The 21,324-nt window shown below is 43.8% G+C and overlaps 1 protein-coding gene across 4 annotated transcripts in view; it reads left to right on the forward strand.

The window, feature by feature from the left end:
• The window catches only part of LOC137320977 (sorting nexin-24), a 246,321-nt gene that overhangs the window by 35,675 nt on the left and 189,322 nt on the right, over positions 1 to 21,324 (forward strand). For 2 of the 4 annotated variants that reach the window (XM_067983031.1, XM_067983030.1), the window contains exon 2: positions 16,697 to 16,747. The exons of the other annotated variants lie outside the window; for them this stretch is intronic. In XM_067983031.1, coding sequence (XP_067839132.1) covers positions 16,697 to 16,747 — 51 coding nt within the window. The remainder of the gene's footprint in view (positions 1 to 16,696; positions 16,748 to 21,324) is intronic. 4 annotated transcript variants of the gene reach the window in all.

The raw sequence follows: 21,324 nt of genomic DNA on the forward strand, positions 1-21,324 counted from the left end.
TTGTTAGCAAAATTAAAGGCCAGGGGATTAAAGGGACAGTGGCAGTGTGGATACAAAATTGGCTAGGAGACAGAAAGCAGAGTGTAGTGGTGAACAGTTGTTTTTCAGAATGCAGGGACGTATACAGTGGGCAGACACATGGCAGAAGAAATTTAATGCAGAGAAGTGTGAAGTGATATATTTTGGTCGGAAGAATGAGGAGAGGCAATATAAACTAAATGGTACAATTTTAAAGGGGGTGCGGGAATAGAGAGACCTGGGGTGTCATACACAAACCTTTGAAGGTGGCAGAACAAGTTCAGAAGGCCGTTAATAAAGCCCAGGATCGCATATGTTTTTTTAACAGAGGTATAGAGTACAAAAGCAAGGAACTTATGCTAAACCTTAATAAAACACTGGTTAGGCCTCAGCTGGAGTATTGTGTTCATTTCTGGGCACCACATTTTAGGAAGGATGTCAAGGCCTCAGACAGAGTGCAGAAGAGATTTACTAGAATGGTGCCAGGGATGAGGGACTTCCATTATGTGGAGAAGTTGGGGTTGTTCTCCTTGGAACAGAGAAGGTTAAGGGGAGATTTGATAGGTGTTCAAAATTATGACTGATTTTTGATGGAGTAAATAAGAAGAAACTGTTTTCAGTGGCAGAAGGGGTTAGTAACCAGAGGACACAGATAAAAGGTGATCGGCAAAAGAGCCAGAGGTGACATAAGGTAACTTTTTTTTTACGCAGCGAGTTGTAATGATCAGGAATGCACTGCCCGAAAGAGTGGTGGCTGCAGATTCAATAGTGACTTTCAAAAGGGAATTGGATAAATACTTGAAGGGGGAGAAAAATGACAGGGCTATGAGGAAAGAGCAGGGGAATGGGGCTAATTGGATAGCTCTTTGAAAGAGCTGGCACAGGCATGATGGGCCGAATGGCCTCCTCCTGTGCAGTACCTACTATAATGCTGTGGACTTTTCTGGCTCAGATATCCAATTATGAAGTCAGCCACAGAGAATTGATTCTGTTTTCCAATATTCCATGGCCAGTTTGACCACATCAAAGTAGGAGACAAAATCTTTTATTCACATGACCGAATAATGGATATGTGAAATAAATTCCCAACAATAGCATTTGAGGCTGAAATGATTACCAACTGACCTGCTCTTTTTGGACTGGGTGGGGTAAAAGTACAACACCGAAACGGCTTATCAGTCCATGTCAGCGAGAGAGGTAAATGCTCACATCAAAAGGGAAAATGCTTGCAAGTAAATACTACGGGAATAAAGAGCAAATATCAAAAAAGCAGAGAAATAATAATATGACAGCTACTCTGCTGTGATCCGAGAACACACCAAATCTTCCTTCACTGATCCTCCATGGGTTTTGGGTATCTAGACGTGGAATGTTGGCTCCTATTATTGTCACATAATCCCTAAGCAGGTCCAGGACCATAACTCTCAGGCAGGCACAAACTCTGACAATCCCTCACCCACAGGTAGTGCCTTTTTGACTCTAGGGTAGTCCTGGATTACACACCCCAGTCTAACCTTCACGGCCAGCCCGGGGGATGTCATGGACCCCTACCTCAGTCCTGGGGTTCTAACCACTATTTTTGAGCTGTTCTAGAGGGCGTTTACAGTGATGTATTGGTTATCTAACAGTCTGTATGGAACTCAGAGCTATTATGTACATACATGTGTGCATATTGATTGCCACTGTGGACTCCAGTTCATCTGCCTGTCGACCATTTCCTAGACCTCCTCTGGTTCTTTTCCTTTGTCTCCCCTGTTTTCCTGCTCTGTTATTCATACTCTTGTCTCTGCCCCCTTCCCCCATTTAATTGCATCATGTTTCTTTCAATCGTATACCTCACCCGTGACTACTCCTTGGCTGATGTCCTAGCCAGCCACCATCCCAGGCTTAAGCTCTTCTTGGATTGCCCCATGGTGTTCTTTGCTCTAACCTGGTCATCAGCTGCTGCATCAACTCTCTCATTTGCCACTGACTCTCGTACTGCAGTTATTCAAGCTACCATATTTCTCTCTCCCTATCCTCCTCCATGTCCTCCGTTCTATTTCCCATCTCCTTCAAACCCTCAGCAGGTCACCTACAATCAATCTATCCATCTGATATTACCGTGCAAAATGTCTGCTGCTTTCCTGCCAGTGACCTCATCTTAGATGAATGCTGAAACTTGGCTCATTCCCAGTGACTGCTCCCCACCCCCCCAACTCCCCTTCCTTCTGCTACTCATTCCATTGTTTGTCTTGCAGTACTGTTGTGGTAGTTAGGTCCCAATCTCCAAGTCTCTCTTGTGGTTCACACTGTTCTCCCTTATTCTGGTGCTTTCCCTGCATTTGAGTGCATCATTCTGTATCACCCCTATATCACTTATCACTTATCACCCTTGTGTCACTTATACAATGATCTCAACATCCACTGTCCTTACCAAAATCTGATCCCTGCACTCAGCGATGAATTTAATTGTACCAAAACTTACCCTGCACCCGTCCTTCTGACTTCTCTGCTCCCCTCGCCTCACTCAACCTTAACCTGCGCAAAAGCTCTCAAATCTACACCAATGGTATCCATGGCTTTGTCATGCTTGGCTTCCTCACCCCCACAGTTATTTCCAACCATTTACTCATCTCCTTCACCATTCTCGCCTCAAGTTGAGGTTACCCACTTGGCTGCTTCTGCCTCCTCTGAGCCAACTGTTACCCTTTTACATCGTAGCTTCTTCCCCAGTCCTCACAACTGATTTCCTCCATGAGACCCACCACCTGCTCTTTCAATATCCTCCAAATCCAGCACCTCACTATTCAACTAGTGCTTACTGACATCACTAACTTTTCCATCTCTTCAGGTATCTGTTTTCCCTTTGGAAACTGCTGTCATCAACCCATTTCTTAAAATGATCTCCCCTGATCCCTCTGTCCCCTTGAGCTACTGACCCTCTGCAATCTCCCCTTCCTCTCAAGATCCTGGGATGTGACACTGCCACCCATCTTCATGCCCATCCCTCCAAACACTCCCTCTTTCCAGTTCTTCCATTCTGGTTCCTTTCTTCTTGTTGGCCCACAACATCACATCTGATCAACATCATGTAACCAGGACACTCCATTCCTCTGCAACTTGAAGTCAACAATCCTCCTGTATCCTGTGCTCTGCCTCTGGCATTCCCCCTCCTGGTTCCATTTCTACCTGTTCCTATGCAGTCAGTTTATTGACCACAATGATTATTCTGTGCTTGCATAGTCCTTTTCAAGTGTGCCCAAAACTCCATCTGTGGATCGCCTCCTATTACTTATATGCTGCTTCTCAGCAGTGTCCTCCACAAACATGGGGCCAACTTCCTCTCTGGCTCTACACTTAGTACCACAACTGTTGTGGTTGTCTGACATCAAGTCCTGGAGGAGCCAGAATCTCTACGGCTCAACATTGGCTAGAATAAAGACACCCTATTGAACTCTCAGCAGAAACTTTGCACTCAGGAGCCAATTCTCTCTCCCTTTCCAACTGCTCACTCGTTCTAAACTCCCAGGCGCACAGCTGTTGTCCTGTTCAAACCTGATCCGAACTTCAAACTTGACATTTGGTCTATTACAAGAATGCTTACTTTCACCCCCAGATCATCACCTACCTATATCTCTACTTCACCCACTGTTGCTGACGCCCTAAATGGGATTTGCAAACTGTTTAAAGCATCATTGGTGCAATTTTTTTTTCAAATGACTTTCTTAATTGATTAATTTTGTGATGTGAAGTTCGATTTTCAGAATTCTGCTGACACAAAACGATTAGTGTGGAATGGCTTATTTAAGGATTCTGTCATTCTAATATTTGGAACTGTGTCAGTAATCTGAACAATCTTTACAATTTCAGTTATTTATGATAGCTATATAAAGTAAGAAATAGCCTTGTTCACATTGCCTCTGATCAAGTTCAATGTGGAACAACTTCACACTGTCCATTACCATCGCCTACCTACAGTGCAATAATTGCTTTCCAATGTAGCTTTTCTGTTAGTAGTTCTCAGAATATACAGCAAGCGAAGTATGGCACTGTAGCAGACTAATGAATTCTCCTAATATCTATTCCATTATCTGCACAGTAATACAATAACTTGCATTTATATAATTTCAAATTTAGATTGGTCTGTAAACATGCTGTCTGTCCTTTGGCAGTAATGTGGTTAGTCGGATACTGAACATCTGCTTTGGGAAATTGCATGATGCTTGTTGTAATTGGGAGAGCGTATTCTACCTTTATACTTTGGGTATAAAAAGTAGTGAATTTGATGTGAAGTGAAATGTAACAAAACATTTGGGGTAAAAATTGCTTGCGAAATAATGGTGAGCTCAATAGTGTCCACCGTTGTTAGTGGCGAAATGGAGGAGCAAGTTTCGCTGTTCGTACATGTGCATTGAAATGTGGAAATCCAGAACTTGCTCCTACAAGGTCGCCGGCAATATGATAGCTTTGAATTAAAGGTATATCGCATGCTGTAATCCGGAAAGTCATTGGAAAAAGCGCAAACTTGCTTAATGGCCGTGCTGGAAAACAGTTAATTATGCCACGAAACAAATATGCTTAAAAAGTACCAGGTCTAAGCTAAGTTTTAACAGTGTGGTTGGTCTTAATGAAACTAAAAATTAACTTTTAAAAATGTGGAATCTCATTACTCAATTTAATAGTTTTGGTCATTTAAAAATTTTTTTAAAATTACATTTTTAAAAACTTTTCCCTTCCGTCTCTTATTTAATTCAATTATTTCTTATCCTTTTTTTTTCTGTCTATAACTGTTTTTACAATGATTTTAATGTTGTACCTTTCACTTCCTGGTTTTAATGTTCCAAGCCCGCAGAGTGTTATGCAGCTTGTCAAAAATGCTGCAATCTGGTTCAGAGGAGAGATCGATCCTCTCCTCTCGGGGTCCTAGCTTCGCCTGAACTGACGCTGGGCTCTTCTCCACTTCCTATTCGAGGAAGTGCCCAAAGTTACAGTGGGTTATTATAAATCTGTAGAGCGGCGAGCACTGTTGGTTCGTCGCTCCGAGCAATTTCTGCCCCTTTGTTAAATCTCAAGGTGTACTAATTAAGGTAGTTGAGTGTAGAAGTAGTTTATTAATTGCTTGGGGACGTATGTGGGTTAGGGTAGTGTGATTGCAAATAACTGTTTAGCATGCAGTTCTTGGAAGCTTGTGGGTCAAGGGAAACACTTTCAGTTTTGAAAATAAGGAACAGCAGAGTTCTGGTGGCTGAGGCATGTTGGAGCTGTTCAATGGCACTTCAGGGCTAAAAAAAAACAAAATTTGTTAAGAAATTTGAATAGCGCAGGTGCTAGTTACCTAAACCTATGCTAAGCTGGTATGTGTGTGTATACATAATGTATGTGGGTATTGTGTGTCTGTATGTTTATAGGTGGTGGTGCGATATATTCAAGGAGGTATACTCACTCGGGTGTGTCCTCTTCCACATTGCTAACTCATCAGAGTCATTGTGATTTTAAATAAAGCTGTTGGACTATAACCTGGTGTTGTAAGACTCCTTACATTCATCAGAGTCATTCTCACTTCTCCGATTGCTTCCCCTGTGCAACTTTCACGTTAAGTATGCTTTAAACCATTAGCAAGGGTTGGACAACGAGGCAGCACAGACATACATAAAAGTTATGACACAGAAATGGGCCAATCGACCCAACCAGCCTGTGTTGGGGTTTGCCCTCCACATGAGCAAATAGTTCTAATCACATTTACCCATATCTTTTCAACCCCTTTTCCTTCATCCACCTACCCAATCTAGTCTTAAATATTGACATAGATTCTGCGACAACCATTAAGCCTGGAAGTGAATTCCACAGCCTCACAACTCTTTGTGAAGAAATTTTTCCTGCCCTCTGTTCTAAATTTCTTACATTTGATTTTGTATCTATGGCCCCCTGTTCTTCACCCCACAACTACTGGAAACAGTCTGCTTCTATCTACCCTGTTCCATCCTTTCATAATTTTAAACACTTCTATAATATTGCCTCGTAGTCTGCATTGTTCTAATGAAAAAAGACCTAATTTTTTATGTCTTTCTTCATATTTGTATTTTTCTCATACCAGGCAGCATTCTAGTGAATCTAGAATGCACCCCCTCTAAAGCTTTAATATCCTTCTTCGTGTGCAGCCCAATACTCCGCACCGTACTCTAACTGCGATTTTGCTAAGATTTTATGTGGGCTCAGCATCACTTCTTGGCTTTTATATTCCTCTGCCTTTTGAGATGAAACATAGAATTCTGTTAACTTTTTTTTTACAGCTTTATCAATCCGAAGAGCTGCCTTTAATGTTCTGTGAACCTGTAACCCGAGTACCTCTGCTCTTCCACAACACAGAGTCTATTTCTATTCACAGTATAATTATTGCTGTTATATTTTTACCAAAATGCATCACTTCACAGTGACAGAGAGGAGATTGGATAGCTTTGTTCCTGGAAGGGAGGAGAAGAGATAAATAGGCTTTGTGCCTATTTATTGTTGCTTTTGGAGAGCTAACGGTGTTAGCTCCAATGGGCAGGCTGGAGAATGAATGCCTAGAGGAGAGCCATCGTGGTCAGGAGTCAGGCTGTGGTCAGTGTCCAGGGACCAGCTGGCTGGAAATCATGACCAGACTGGTTAGAGGACAGGGCCAGTTGGTCTTTTGCAGCATTCAAATGAATTATCTGTTGGAAAGCAAGATTTTGAATCAGATTTGCAGTATATCTAGTTGGTTCATGTAATAGATATTTTTAATTGCAACAGATTAATTTTGTTAGTAGCATGATTGGGCAAGAAAACAAGTTTGAGTGAAATATGCTTGAACTGAACTAGTTGTGGTGGGACAGTGGGATTTGATTTTGTATGGTTTGTTTTGCACTAGAGTTTTACTTTTATTATGACAAACTTGGGAGTTCAGCTCTGTTTTTAAATGCCGTATTTGCTTTGTTGTTGCATTTCATGATCGCACCTGGTTTAGTCATTTGGGCTGAGAAACTAAAAACTATCTTAACAGAGGGTATTTTATTCATTTTTGGTTTACACTTTGGATGCTTTTTACAAGTGGAGTTTGTCCAGCAGGTGTCACCAGCCAGGCACCTGGCCTCAGTCCTAGTTTTTATGGTTTGGCAGAATATACTGTGAAGGTGTTACATTATGTACAGATAGTATTGTCTTTAAAGGTGATTTTCATTTTGCAAGCAAGTGTTTCCAATGTATGTGTAATTTTTTGTAACTGTCATTTAACATTGAGTAGGCAGGCAGGCAGGCAAGGATCTTTTTAGCTTATCAGAAGTGAACAGAGTTATGGATGCCACCAATTCCAATATTTTTATTTTACAAACTTAGAATAGGTTTATTAATCAATACAGGTATTTGCTTGTACATTTGGTATGGAGGTTTATTCATTTAATTTTAAACTAAATGCAACAGAATTTGTGATAGTCCACTGTGATCAGAGGCCAAAATGACGTGGTCACTTTCAGCTACATGACTTCACTAAGTGCAACATATTCAAGAACTGGGTATAGTACGGTTCGTAATGCTGTATAGCAAAAAGACAAGATTATGCCAAATAATTTTAGTGAGTAATGAACAAAAGATGTCCGAAATGTATCTTTTCAAATTGCAAAGAAGAACTTAACCATTCAGGTTGTAGGGTTCTGTTCCCAGTATTGCAAGAAATACTGTGCAAGCTTATTTTTGAACGTTCTTCCAGCTGCTTGTGCTGCTGATATCTGAATGGGATGCTTCAGTATCACAAAAATATACAAAGGAAGACCATTCGACTCATCTAGCTCATCCATCCTTGTAAAGCTACGATCCCCCAATACAGCAATTAACTGCCTTGAATGGCTCCAGGGGCGTGATTTTAGCTCTGAGCTGGGAACTCAGCACGTCTGCAGATATTCACCTGAGGAACCGGGAAGCCCAATGAGTGTGGCGCAATATGCGGTCACAACTCAATTGTAGTTAAGTATTTGTGCTTTGGGGTTTCTAACGCGGTAGGCAGCCAGATTGACAGGCTGGCTGCATGTCGGAAGTGAAAAGAGCCGCGAATTGGAGCGGGAGGAGGAAGGGAGAGCCGGATCTTGGGCCATGGAAGACATCGGGGAGTTGGGGGGACGTGGACACATTGGGTGGGCCTTGCAGAATATTGGGAGGGGCAGCCAATCTCAGGGATCCTGTCGGCCAGGTGAGCTTGTTGGGCCGGGCCTACAAGCGATGCAATAAAGGCGCTCACCTCATGGATTAGGCCCTTCCCACCTGCTTTCACCTGACATGAATCGGAAGCGATGGGAAACCCGAACAGGTAAAGTTACAGTTGTTTGAAGTTGCTAATACACAAAAAATTAAGTGCCTCAAGTATCTCAATGAGGTACATTGCCCTTTTACGTTTCGGCCTGCCGGCTTTAAGTGGGGGCGGGACTTACGGGTGTCTGTTGTGTGCGCAAATTTTGGATATGGTCCTGCTCCAAATTCCAACCATTTTTACTGCCCACCCGTTCTTGGGGGTTAAAATTCCCCCCAGATATCAGTTCTTGTGCTGCACAGCACAGCTTAAGAAGATGTGTATTTGCCCCAGTAGGAAGCACAGATTATGTATAATGTATAATATGATAATTTTAGAGCAGTCAAGTGATTTAAAAAAAAATCGTGATTAATCTTTCGATTAAAAAATTAAATCTGTTAATCTTGGCTTTAATTGCATATTTAATTGATATAATTGGTGCATCCATTTCTTGTTTGTTTGACTACTGATGCTATTATTATCATCTAAAACACAACCCAGTATAAAAAAATCTTGTTTTCCTATTTCTGGATTTAAAAGATCTTAATTTCTGTTTTTGCTGCCATTTAGTCAGTTGCTTAGATAGATAAGTTTTTTTTTATGTATTGCTCGCTTATTTGCAATCTGACCTGAAATTGAGAAAAGTTATTCACGTGGCACTGTTGTTTCCAGCATTGCTAAGCATTTACACACTAGCTTTGCTAGATTTTCTTGGACACCAACACACTTCTACCATCATTCCAGAAGACCATCTTCTATGCTGCTAACTGGTTCTGCTTTATAATGACCCAAAGCGGTGTTGGTTGACTTCGTTCCCTCGTATTCGTCCTTTGAATCAGATGTCGCTAAGAGGAGGTTCATTTTTTTTCTTTTTTGGAGTTCAGCTTCTGCAGTTAATGCACCAGGCCACTGGTCTTGTGAGACTTCAGACAACCTTCAGTAAGGTAAGAATTAACTTCTACCCCTATTTTGGAAGGCACTTCAGATTCTTAAACCCTGGATCCAGCAGTATCGCTACCTTTAACCATGTGACCCTGGTGATTTCTTTGCATTTAGTTAAGTCTGCAGTGAGAGTTCTTAAACTGAACAGCGTAAACTGGGTCATCATCTGAGATGGCCATAACACAAAATTAATGGCACAATGTGGGTAAAACCATGGAGCAGGAAATATGCATCTCTTTCCCGAGGAGCTCAGTCACATAACCTGCAGTGCACTAGTAGGGCTTCCAACGTTTGGAGTTTAAATTTAGCAGGAGTGGACACAGTTAGATTTTGCTTCTGAGGAGCTAATGTGGCTGTGATGGCGAATCTGTTTCTGCAATGTGGTGTTTCATCTAGTTGAAACATCTTGTATAAGAGATTCTTGTTTTTATCTATTTGTGGCCTGTTGTATTTCTAGTTCTGCACTATAAGCTGGGCTATGTTTGAAATGGCCCATGTGTTTTCTACATTTTGCTAGTAACTTTTTGAAATCTGTATTATTAAGCTACTTTGATCGCTGTAGGCTGAGCAATGCACAGCATGTGTCCAAATGGCAACAAATTGACTGCTGCTGTCATATTGCGTGCATTGTCGGTACCAATTGTTGTTACCTTGCCCTTGTATATCCCACTCTTTTGCAACATCCAAGAAAAGCTCTGCTCATGTTTCAGGATAGTGTCTCTCTTTGGTATGCTTTACTGTTTTCATGCGACTACCAGGATGGTAGAAGGCGAACTAGATGGACCTTGTTCTTTTCTCGTCTACCAATTCCAATGCAAGAAACTGCCGTGTACAAGCAGCATCAATCAGGTCCGCCGTGATTGCATGATAGTTCTGATTGCTCACAGACGTCCAGTATTCACCAGTCAAAGCAAAGCAACAAGTGGCGTTTTTCAGTAGCACCGACTATGTAGTCTTTTCGCCATTATATAGATTGTCTATTCGCGATAACGATGGTTCTTCTGGAAGGCAGAGTATACGACTGATTGGAAGATGCTATTTGACTAACTTCTCTTAGCCCTGTGTCGCTTACAATGTTAACGGGTCTGCAATCGGTGGCTATCGCTTTGCAATAGCAGTGGTTATGTTATTGTACTTAGCTCGATTCTTGGACTTGCAACGATCCTGAATTTCTAAAAGACTACTCTATTGAAACTGATTTCATTTGTTGCCTGTCGCAGAACAGCTAGAAAGTTTATTTTGAGAAGTAAAGGCATGTTTAGCAGACAAATGGTACAGTAAATTAGATGTACTTCTGTGATACTGGAACTCAGTTTGACAGTAGATAAAAGTAAAAACAAAAATGCTGGAAATACTCAGCAGGTCAGGCAGCATCTGTGAGAAAGAAAGAGAGTTAATGTTTCAGGTCAATGACCTTTCGTCAGAACTGGAAGAAGTGAAAGATCTAACAGTTTTTAAGCAATTGTAAACAATTTTACAACACCAAGTTATAGTCCAGCAATTTTATTTTAAATTTACAAGCTTTCGGAGACTTCCTCCTTCCTCAGGTAAATGTTTCAGGAGCTCCTTGAAGCCTACGCATTTATACATATAGAACAATACATGGTGTTTACAGACTGCCCCTGCAACTGCCCGTTGCCAAGGCAATCACCGTGTTCAGACAGAGAGGTGTCACCTGCAGAACCCCCGAATACACATTCAACAAAAAAACAAACAGGGAAAAAAAACAGAGAAAAAAAACAGAGAGAGGCAGAAACATCCGGAAGGCAGAGAGAGCCAGCAAATGACCCATTATATTAAAAACAGATAACATTTGTTCGCTGGTGGGGTAACGTGTAGCGTGACATGAACCCAAGATCCCGGTTGAGGCCGTCCTCATGGGTGCGGAACTTGGCTATCAATTTCTGCTCGACGATTTTGCGTTGTCGTGTGTCTCGAAGGCCGCCTTGGAGTACGCTTACCCGAAGGTCGGTGGATGAATGTCCATGACTGCTGAAGTGTTCCCCGACTGGGAGGGAACCCTCCTGTTTGGCGATTGTTGCGCGGTGTCCGTTCATCCGTTGTCGCAGCGTCTGCATGGTCTCGCCAATGTACCATGCTCTGGGGCATCCTTTCCTGCAACGTATGAGGTAGACAACGTTGGCCGAGTCACAGGAGTATGAACCATGCACCTGGTGGGTGGTGTCCTCTCGTGTGATGGTGGTATCTGTGTCGATGATCTGGCATGTCTTGCAGAGGTTACCGTGGCAGGGTTGTGTGGCGTCGTGGACGCTGTTCTCTTGAAAGCTAGGTAATTTGCTGCGAACGATGGTCTGTTTGAGGTTGGGTGGCTGTTTAAAGGCGAGTAGTGGAGGTGTGGGGATGGCCATAGCGAGGTGTTTGTCCTCATTGATGACATGTTGAAGGCTGCGGAGAACATGGCGTAGTTTCTCCGCTCCGGGGAAGTACTGGACGACAAAGGGTACTCTGTTGGTTGCGTCCCGTGTTAGTCTCCTGAGGAGGTCTATGCGATTTTTTGCTGTGGCCCGTCGGAACTGTCGATCGATGAGTCGAGCGTCATATCCCGTTCTTACTAGGGCGTCTTTCAGCGTCTGTAGGTGTCCATCGCGTTCCTCCTCGTCTGAGCAGACCCTGTGTATTCGCAGGGCCTGTCCATAGGGGCTGGCCTCTTTGACGTGGTTAGGGTGGAAGCTGGAAAAGTGGAGCATCGTGAGGTTGTCCGTGGGCTTGCGGTAGAGTGAGGTGCTGAGGTGCCCGTCTTTGATGGAGATTCGTGTGTCCAAGAAAGAAACTGATTCTGAGGAGTAGTCCATGGTGAGCTTGATGGTGGGATGGAACTTGTTGATGTTATCGTGTAGTCTCTTTAGTGATTCCTTGCCGTGGGTCCATAGAAAGAAAATGTCGTCTATGTATCTGGTGTATAGTGTTGGTTGGAGGTCTTGTGCAGTGAAGAAGTCGTGCTCGAACTTGTGCATGAAAATGTTGGCGTATTGGGGTGCGAATTTGGTCCCCATGGCTGTTCCGTGTGTTTGGGTAAAGAACTGGTTATCGAAGGTGAAGACATTGTGATCCAGGATGAAGCGGATGAGTTGTAGGATGGCTTCCGGAGATTGGCTGTTGTTGGTGTTGAGTATTGATGCTGTCGCAGCGATGCCGTCATCGTGGGGGATACTGGTGTATAGTGCCGAGACGTCCATCGTGGTGAGAAGTGTTCCTGGTTCAACTGGTCCGTGGGTACTGAGTTTTTGTAGGAAGTCTGTAGTGTCGCGACAGAAGCTGGGGGTTCCCTGTACGATGGGTTTCAGGATGCCCTCGATGTATCCAGAGAGGTTCTCACACAGGGTTCCGTTGCCTGATACGATGGGACGTCCGGGTGTGTTGGCTTTGTGTATCTTTGGGAGGCAGTAGAAGTCTCCCACGCGGGGATTACGTGGGATGAGAGTGCGTAGGATGCTTTGAAGGTCTGGATCGAAGGTCTTGATCAGTTTGTTGAGCTGGTGGGTGTGTTCTTTGGTCGGATCTGCGGGTAAGCAAATACAGAGCTGGGGAAAAGTGGGGAGGAGAGGAAAGAACAAAAGGGAAGGTCTCTGATAGGGTGGAGGGCTGGAGTGATTAAATGATAAAAGAAATGTTGGTGCAAGACAAGGAGGGCGGTAATGGGACAAGTAAAGAAACAAAAGATGGGTCTAGAGGAGCTGCAAATGGCAACAGCAGAACCATTACCAACACCTGCTGTCTGAGAAAGTGGTGATGATCTGAAGTTATTGAAATCAATGTAGAGTCCAGAAGGATGAGGTGCTGTTCTTAGAGTTTCCGTTGAGCTTCATTGGAACAGTGTAGGAGTGGGACGGAGAATTAACTTGGCAAGCGACCGGAAGGTCAGGGTCATGCTTGCGGACTGAGCGGAGGTGTTCAACAAAGCGATCACCCAACCCGCGTTTGGTCTCCCCAAAGTAGAGGAGACCGCATCGTGAGTAGCGAATACAGTATACTAAATTGAAAGAAGTGCAAGTAAACTGCTGTTTCACCTGGAAGGAGTGTTTGGGGCCCTGGACAGTGGGAAGGGCAGAGGTGAAAGTGCAGGTGTTGCATCTCCTGCGCTCGCATGGGAAGGTGCCGTGGGAAGGGCAGCAGATGTTGGGGGTGATGGAAGAGTGGACCAGGGTGTCGTGGAGGGAACAGTCCCTTCGGAATGCTGAAAGGGGAGGGGAAGGGAAGATGTGTTTGGTGGTGGCGGAAATGGCGGAGGATGATAGGGTCCCCGTTGTCCTCGCCTTCCACCCCACCAGCCTCCATCTTCCACCTATCGTGGTTCTGGGAGGGAGGGGAAGAGGTGACTGCAGAAGTGCGGGAAATGGGACGGACATGGTCGAGGGCCCGGTCAACTATGGTGGAGGGGAATCCTCGGTTGAGGAAAAAAGAAGACATATCGGGCGCACTGGTGTGGAAGGTGGCATCGCCAGAACAGATGCAACGGAGATGGAGAAACTGGGAGAATGTGATAGAGTCCTTACAGGAAGCTGGGTGGGAGGACACGTAATCAAGGTAGCTGTTGGAGTTAGTGGGCATATAGTAGATATTGGTTGACAGCCTATCCCCAGAAACGGAGATAGGAAGGCAAGGGACGAGTCTGAGATGGACCACGGGAGTCGTCAAGGGAAGGGTGAAAATTAGAAGCAAAGTTGATGAAATTTTCCAGTTCGGGGCGAGAGCAGGAAGCAGCACTGATACAGACATCAATGTACTGGAAAAAGAGGTGAGGGAGGGGACCTGAGTAGGTCTGGAGCAAAGAATGTTCCACGTATCCCACAAAAAGGCAGGCATAGCTGGGACCCATATGGGTTCCCATAGTGACACCTTTTATTTGGAGGAAGTGAGTGGAGTCAAAGGAGAAGTTGTTCAACGTAAGAACAAGTTCAGCCAAGCGGAGGAGGGTGGTGGGGGATGGGGACTGGTTGGGCCTCCGTTCAAGGAAGAAGCGGAGGGCCCACAGGCCGTCCTGGTGGGGGATGGAGGTGTAGAGGGACTGGACGTCCATGGTGAAAAGAAGACTGTTGGGGCCTGGAAACTGTTAGTGACAGAGAGCGGCGGAAAAGTTGCAGATGTAGGTCAGAAGAGACTGGACAAAAAAAAGTCAAGATAGGAGCAAATAAGTTTGGGGCAAGAACAGGCTGAAACGATGGGTTTACTGGGGCAGTCCTATTTGTCGATCTTGGGAAGGAGGTAGAAGCGGGCTGTGCGGGGTTGGGGGACTTTGAGGTAGGAGGCCATGGGGGGGATGATCTTCAGAGGAGATGAGGTCAGTGATAGTTTGGGAAACTATGGCTTGATGTTCGGTGGTGGGGTCACGGTCCAGGGGGAGGTAGGAGGAGGTGTCAGAGTTGGCGTTCAGCCTCCACAAGGTAGAGATCTGTTCGCCAAACAACAACACCACCGCCCTTGTCAGCAGGTTTAATGACAATGTCAGGGTTGGACCTGAGAGAACGGAGTGCTGCGAGTTCAGAGGGAGGTAGGCTAGAGTGAGTAAGGGGAGTAGAGAAATTGAGACTGCCGATGACACGCCGGCAGTTTGCAATGAAAAGATCAAGAGGGAATAAGAGGCCAGAGGGAGGGGTCCAGGGGGAATGAGAATTCTGAAGGCAGGAGAAAGGGTCCGCTGTGCAGGGGGAAAGCTCCTGAGCAAAGAAGTGGGCGCGGAGACTAAGGGGATGGAAGAAGAGCTCAGCATCGTTCAAGCTCGAAATTCATTGAAATGGGGGCATAAGGGGATGAAGCGGAAGCTTTTGCTGAGGACTGATCGTTCAGGGTCAGAGAGGGGATAGTGAAAACACAACAAAGGGTGAGATTGGAGGGAGGAATAGGCTCAGAGGAAAGTGAAGGAGAAGAAGGATCAGGAGGGGTGTTGGTATCGAAGAATTGTTGAAGCTTGTGGTCCTTGACGCCTGAAAGGAAGAAAGGGAACTGCTGGTATTCTATTTTTGGTACATTGACTCTTTCATGCTCTCGCCCCAAACTGGAAAGTTTTATTAACTTTGCATCAAATTTTCACCCATCTCTCGTCTTCACATGGTCCATCTCCGACACTTCCCTTCCCTGCCTCCATTTCTCGGGATAGGCTGTCAACCAATATCTACTATAAGCCCACCGACTCCTATGGCTACCTTGATTACACTTCCTCCCCCCGCTTCCTGTAAAGACTCTATTCCCTTCTCCCAGTTTCTCTGTCTCCGTTGCATCTGTTCTGGCGATGCCACCTTCCACACCAGTGTGCTCGATATGTCTTCCTTTTTCCTCAACTGAGGATTCCCCTCAACCGTAGTTGACAGAGCTCTCAACCATGTCCATCCTATTTCCCGCACTTCTGCCCCCACCCCTTCCCCTCTCCCAGAACCACAATAGGGTCCCCGTTGTCCTCACCTTCCGCCCCACCAGCGTCCACATTCAACCTATCATCCTCCGCCCCCACACCCCCACCCCATTGCCCGGCTCTGTACTTGCTTAAAAACTGTTAAAACTGGAAGAAGTGAAAGATTTGACGAAAGGTCATCGACCTGAAACGTTAACTGTGTTTCTTTCTCCACAGATGGTGCCTGACTTGCTGAGTATTTCCAGCATTTTCTGTTTTTATTTCAGATTTCCAGCATCCGCAGTATTTTGCTTTTCAGTAGATAAAAGTAACTGTCTTTCTATCCAATTAACTGTCAAAGATTTTTAAAAATAAATTTCCCATTCACAAGCCCTTCACTTTTAGTGCTATGCTGCATAATGCTTTACCTTTTTTTTTCTTTCAATTGCTTTCTGTTTGAATATTGGTGCACATTCACCATATGATGGCACAGAGCAAACAAATCACACAAAGCCTCATTTTTTTTAATTTTCTACTTTATTTTTAGTTCCCTTTCTTTAAGGATGGCTCTTTGCCCTGCTCTGCAACATCCTACCTGCTCCACCCAACCCAACCTGGTGTCTTTCTGACTACCCGACCTGGAATCGCATTCCCCAACCACCCAACATTAAGTGGCGAGCACTATTGCTCCCTGACTGACGGACTCCAGGTCGACTTTTGTTTTTCTTGCCACCTGTTCCGACACTTCCTGCTGCTAGGGGCCCGATGCCTCTGAAGCAGTAGTGACGAGGGCAGGCACCAGCGCATTCAGTGTCAGATGAATAAGCTGAAATAATTTTTTATTTTGAATCATTCATGTGGTGTATTGTTCCAAAGAATAATGGCTGGGCATTTGAAAACAGTGTACTGAACATCTGAGCTCCATGGCATTATTTTTGAAACCTGGTATTCTTTATAGTTACGTTCCATGTAACTTCCGTAATTAAAAATATTAATTGACAAAAAATGAATGCATTAATTGCACACACTAACTGTTGGTGGTCTTAAACTTAAAAGAAAATTTATTGATTAGTATAAAATTTACTTATTGTGTGCACTTCCTGTGCTTACAGGAAGGTCGCATCATGCTATATCCATCACGCTTCAGTATTGGGTGTAAGCTGGTAAGGTTTAAATTTCTCAGATACTTAGCATTATACTTTAAGTGCTTCTAGTCCTCAATTTTTTTTTATTCGTTCATGGGATGTGGGCGTCGCTGGCAAGGCCAGCATTTATTGCCCATCCCTAATTGCCCTTGAGAAAGTGGTGGTGAGCTGCCTCCTTGAACCGCTGCAGTCCGTGTGGTGAAGGTTCTCCCACAGTGCTATTAGGAAGGGAGTTCTAGGATTTTGACCCAACGACGATGAAGGAACGGCGATATATTTCCAAGTCGGGATGGTGTGTGACTTGGAGGGGAACGCGCAGGTGGTGGTGTTCCCATGTGCCTGCTGCCCTTGTCCTTTTAGGTGGTAGAGGTCGCGGGTTTGGGAGGTGCTGTCGAAGAAGCCTTCGTGAATTGCTGCAGTGCATCCTGTGGATGGTACACACTGCAGCCACAGTGCGCCGGTGGTGAAGGGAGTGAATGTTTAGGGTGGTGGATGGGGTGCCAATCAAGCGGGCTGCTTTGTCCTGGATGGTGTCGAGTTTCTTGAGTGTTGTTGGAGCTGCACTCATCCAGGCAAGTGGAGAGTATTCCATCACACTCCTGACTTGTGCCTTGTAGATGGTGGAAAGGCTTTAGGGAGTCAGGAGGTGAGTCATTCATCGCAGAATACCGAGCCTCTGACCTGCTCTTGTAGCCAGAGTATTTATGTGGCTGGTCCAGTTAAGTTTCTGGTCAATGGTGACCCCCAGAATGTTGATGGTGGGGGATTTGGCAGTGGTAATGCTGTTGAATGTCAAGGGGAGGTGGTTAGACTCTCTCTTGTTGGAGATGGTCATTGCTTGGCACTTGTCTGGCACGAATGTTACTTGCCACTTATGAGCCCAAGCCTGGATGTTGTCCAAGTCTTGCTGCATGCGGGCACGGACTGCTTCATTATCTGAGGGGTTGCGAATGGAACTGAACACTGTGCAATCATCAGCGAACATCCCCATTTCTGACCTTATGATGGAGGGAAGGTCATTGATGAAGCAGCTGAAGATGGTTGGGCCTAGGACACTGCCCTGAGGAACTCCTGCAGCAATGTCCTGGGGCTGAGATGATTGGCCTCCAACAACCACTACCATCTTCCTTTGTGCTAGGTATGACTCCAGCCACTGGAGAGTTTTCCCCCTGATTCCCATTAACTTCAATTTTACTAGGGCTCCTTGGTGCCACACTCGGTCAAATGCTGCCTTGATGTTAAAGGCAGTCGCTCTCACCTCACCTCTGGAATTCAGCTCTTTTGTCCATGTTTGGACTAAGGCTGTAATGAGGTCTGGAGCCGAGTGGTCCTGGCGGAACCCAAACTGAGCATTGGTGAGTAAGTGCCGCTTGATAGCACTGTCGACTACACCGTCCCATCAGTTTGCTGATTTGTATCTGCAAGATAGGTGATGCTATGCCCTGCAGTACCACCCCTTTTATCTTGCTTCCACACCGCCCCTCCCGCCCCCCCCCCCCCCCCCACCACCACCACAGCCACAACCAGCGGCCCATAAGCTGCCTTCAGCCCTGTCCGATATCTCCCCAGATGGCATCCTGCACTTGCCACCACTATGAAAAAATGAGGCTTCAAGCTTGCACTCTCTGCAACCGCCAAGCCCTGGTTTCTCTTCCTTGCTACCTGCCACCAGGTTTGGGCCTGCTTGGTCACCACCTGGTCTCGACTCCTGACTGGTGCTCCACATCTGCCACTGGAAAAATTCAGCCTTTGGCAGCTCCCTTTCCTGCCATGCCACATCATACTACTTACTACCTCCCACTCGAATCTGATGTTACTACATGCTGTTGTGCAGAAATCAACAACTGAAAACCTGCTTGTATGCATGATGCCACCTGGACGAAACAACAAAATCAGATTATTTAATAGTGTGCTGATGGTTGGATAAATTCATATTCCATGAGCTGAGTACTATGTTTTGAATTGGTTGTAGTGGTATTTGCACTTGTGAATAAAAAGTGACTACATAATTTAAGTAAGTTTGGATTTAGTTTGGGATTTGGTAAAGTGTGATAAAGTATGAAATATTTCTTCTTGCTTTGGCTGGACTTGCATCCTGTCTGTTTGTGTCCTTATTTGTCTTAAATTGCAATATTTGTATTTTTTTTTGATATTTCAGAGGTTAGATGACTTTAGGTTCTTTCTCTCTAGTGCAAAAATATATTTTTGTATAGATGTTTCTGCTTTTCATTATGCATTAATATTTATTTCTAATTGCATGTTATACCAACACTAGGTTCTTCCTCGTTCATTTAACTTCCACGTACAAATAGGATACTGCTATCATCCCACAGAGGAAAATACTCCAGGATGCTTTTAAGAAAGTAGTTTCTGTGTGGTTAGATGATTGCCCATTTCATTGTATATATGACTTCTTTATAAATGAAACAATTACTCAAAAGTCCCACACGCTCATCTCCACTGTCCTCACCAGCCTCCACAGGCTCCCTTTTCTCCCGCGTATTGACTTCAAAACCCTGACTTTGAATCATGCCATTGTCTCACTCCACCCTACCTTTTGAAATCTTCTCCAGGCATATTTCCTAGCACACACCCTCCACTCTTGAGTATGGTCCACAGAGCATCCTATCCTCTCTCCACTGCAATACTAGAGCACAATCAACAACTGAAAACCTATTTGTGTGCATGTGAACATTTGACTTTTTCTCCTGTTGTCAATCACCAATCTTGCTTTCTTCCACATGAAAAAGTTGTAATTGCCATTTATTAGTTCTTTGTTCTGTTTAAAAACAAATTACAGTCTTCTTCAAATTTTTTTTTGGAATTCTCAAGTTTTTTTGGACTACTACAACCAACTACTTCACTTTTTATATAATTCTTGCACAAAATGTCCCAAGGTACTTTACAGGAGAAGCAATGGACACCAATCAGACCATAGGAGACAAGTTAAAGGGGGTAACCAAATGCATGGTTGAAGAGGTATGTTTTGAAGATCTTTTTGAAGGAGAGGAGAGTGATAGGAAAATGAAGGGACAGAATAAGTGAGCAGGAAGAGTCTCATGTGATGCCTACAATATCGCAAACGTTTCAAAGGAAGCGAGTCTGTTATGGTGACTTTTCACAAACAATGGGCTGTGATGCTCACACAGCAATACATGGAGGATGCTTCATAGAAGAAAAATGAAGACTGTACCGAGTTTGGTAATCTCTTCATGCCATTGCAATGAGTGATGCTGAAGCTAATGTAATGGATGGTTTTCTTTCACTTCTACTCTTGCAGCATATTGGGAAAAAAATTCCGTTAACTGTAGAGCATTATAACATTAGGACTGACTTTTCAAAACATTCTTTTACTATTTTGTATTTTCTATGCCAGTATATGTTGTGAACAAAAGGGGTTAATTACTAAATATTCCATTACTTTGTCCAGTAATGCTAGAAAAGAAATTGGCTGTCTAAAAAAGTATACGTTATCATAACAAGTTTGACTGTGCATTATCATGTTTCAGATTTAACCTCCTAAAGCTCCCAAGGAAGCTTATCTGTTTTGGACAACTTTCACAAGATAGCAACAGCTAAAGGGAATAATGGAAGAAATCCATTACTTGGAATCCAAGCTTGCTTGTTAATTAAAGAACAACTGTATAGAATGGAGAAATTGATTACTGGGAAATGTTGGCATATTGAATCGTGGTTTGTCAAAGTTGGGAAACCTTGCTGGGGATGCAATTTTAAGATAATTCTTCAGAGGTATTTGATGTTAAAGACATTCTTTTGTTTCCTTTTCCATCTACCTGCAGATTACACAGTTATCTGTTAACTTGTTTGCCATTTATTGATGATAACCAGGCACAATTTAGAATTTCGGTTAGTATTTATAGTTGTGTATTACTCTGTGTTCTGATCACTGCAGTATAGTAAGAAAAAATAACAATCGATAAAGTGTGCCAGGTTATTAAACAAAACTGAGTTGCGTTGTATATTCCTGCAGTTTAAAAAGCTCTGGTAACAAAACTCTGCATTTGACTAATTAAATCAGCCTCTTTATGAGAGTACTTTGCAAGTCAATACTGATGAGCCAGGAAATATAGATTTTGCTGATTTGATATAGGTACTGTAAATTTGTTTTTAATGGCATTGCATCGTAATAATCAAGAATGGGAAAGGACCTATCAAAATGACCTGTTTTATCGATGATTGTCGGCTTTTCTTCTATTCAGTGTAATAGCTTGCTCATTGCTTGGGTGTAGACTTTGTTACCTGATCTGGGAGAGGGGGAAGAGATGAGAATCTAATTTAGCTAATTTAACCTAATTTTTAATTTAATTTTATTTTGGTGCTATATCCTCAAAATTCTCCCCAACATGCAGTTTATAGCTTTTGGTTATAAATAAATTAGTCAAGAAAAGAACAATTGTTCATAATTCTTGCTATTTAAAAATCATTCATTTAAAAAATCCTTTAGCTGCTGTAGGTGTATGTTGTGCATAGATTCCAAAATGTTTTTTTCCCCGGATAACTGCCAGCACAGTGTGCATTTTAAAATCTTATGTTGTATTTGTAGCCTTCCTGTTTCATGTGCATAATATGTATGT

Source organism: Heptranchias perlo, chromosome 4 (genome assembly GCF_035084215.1).
Source record: "Heptranchias perlo isolate sHepPer1 chromosome 4, sHepPer1.hap1, whole genome shotgun sequence".
NCBI lineage: Eukaryota > Metazoa > Chordata > Chondrichthyes > Hexanchiformes > Hexanchidae > Heptranchias > Heptranchias perlo.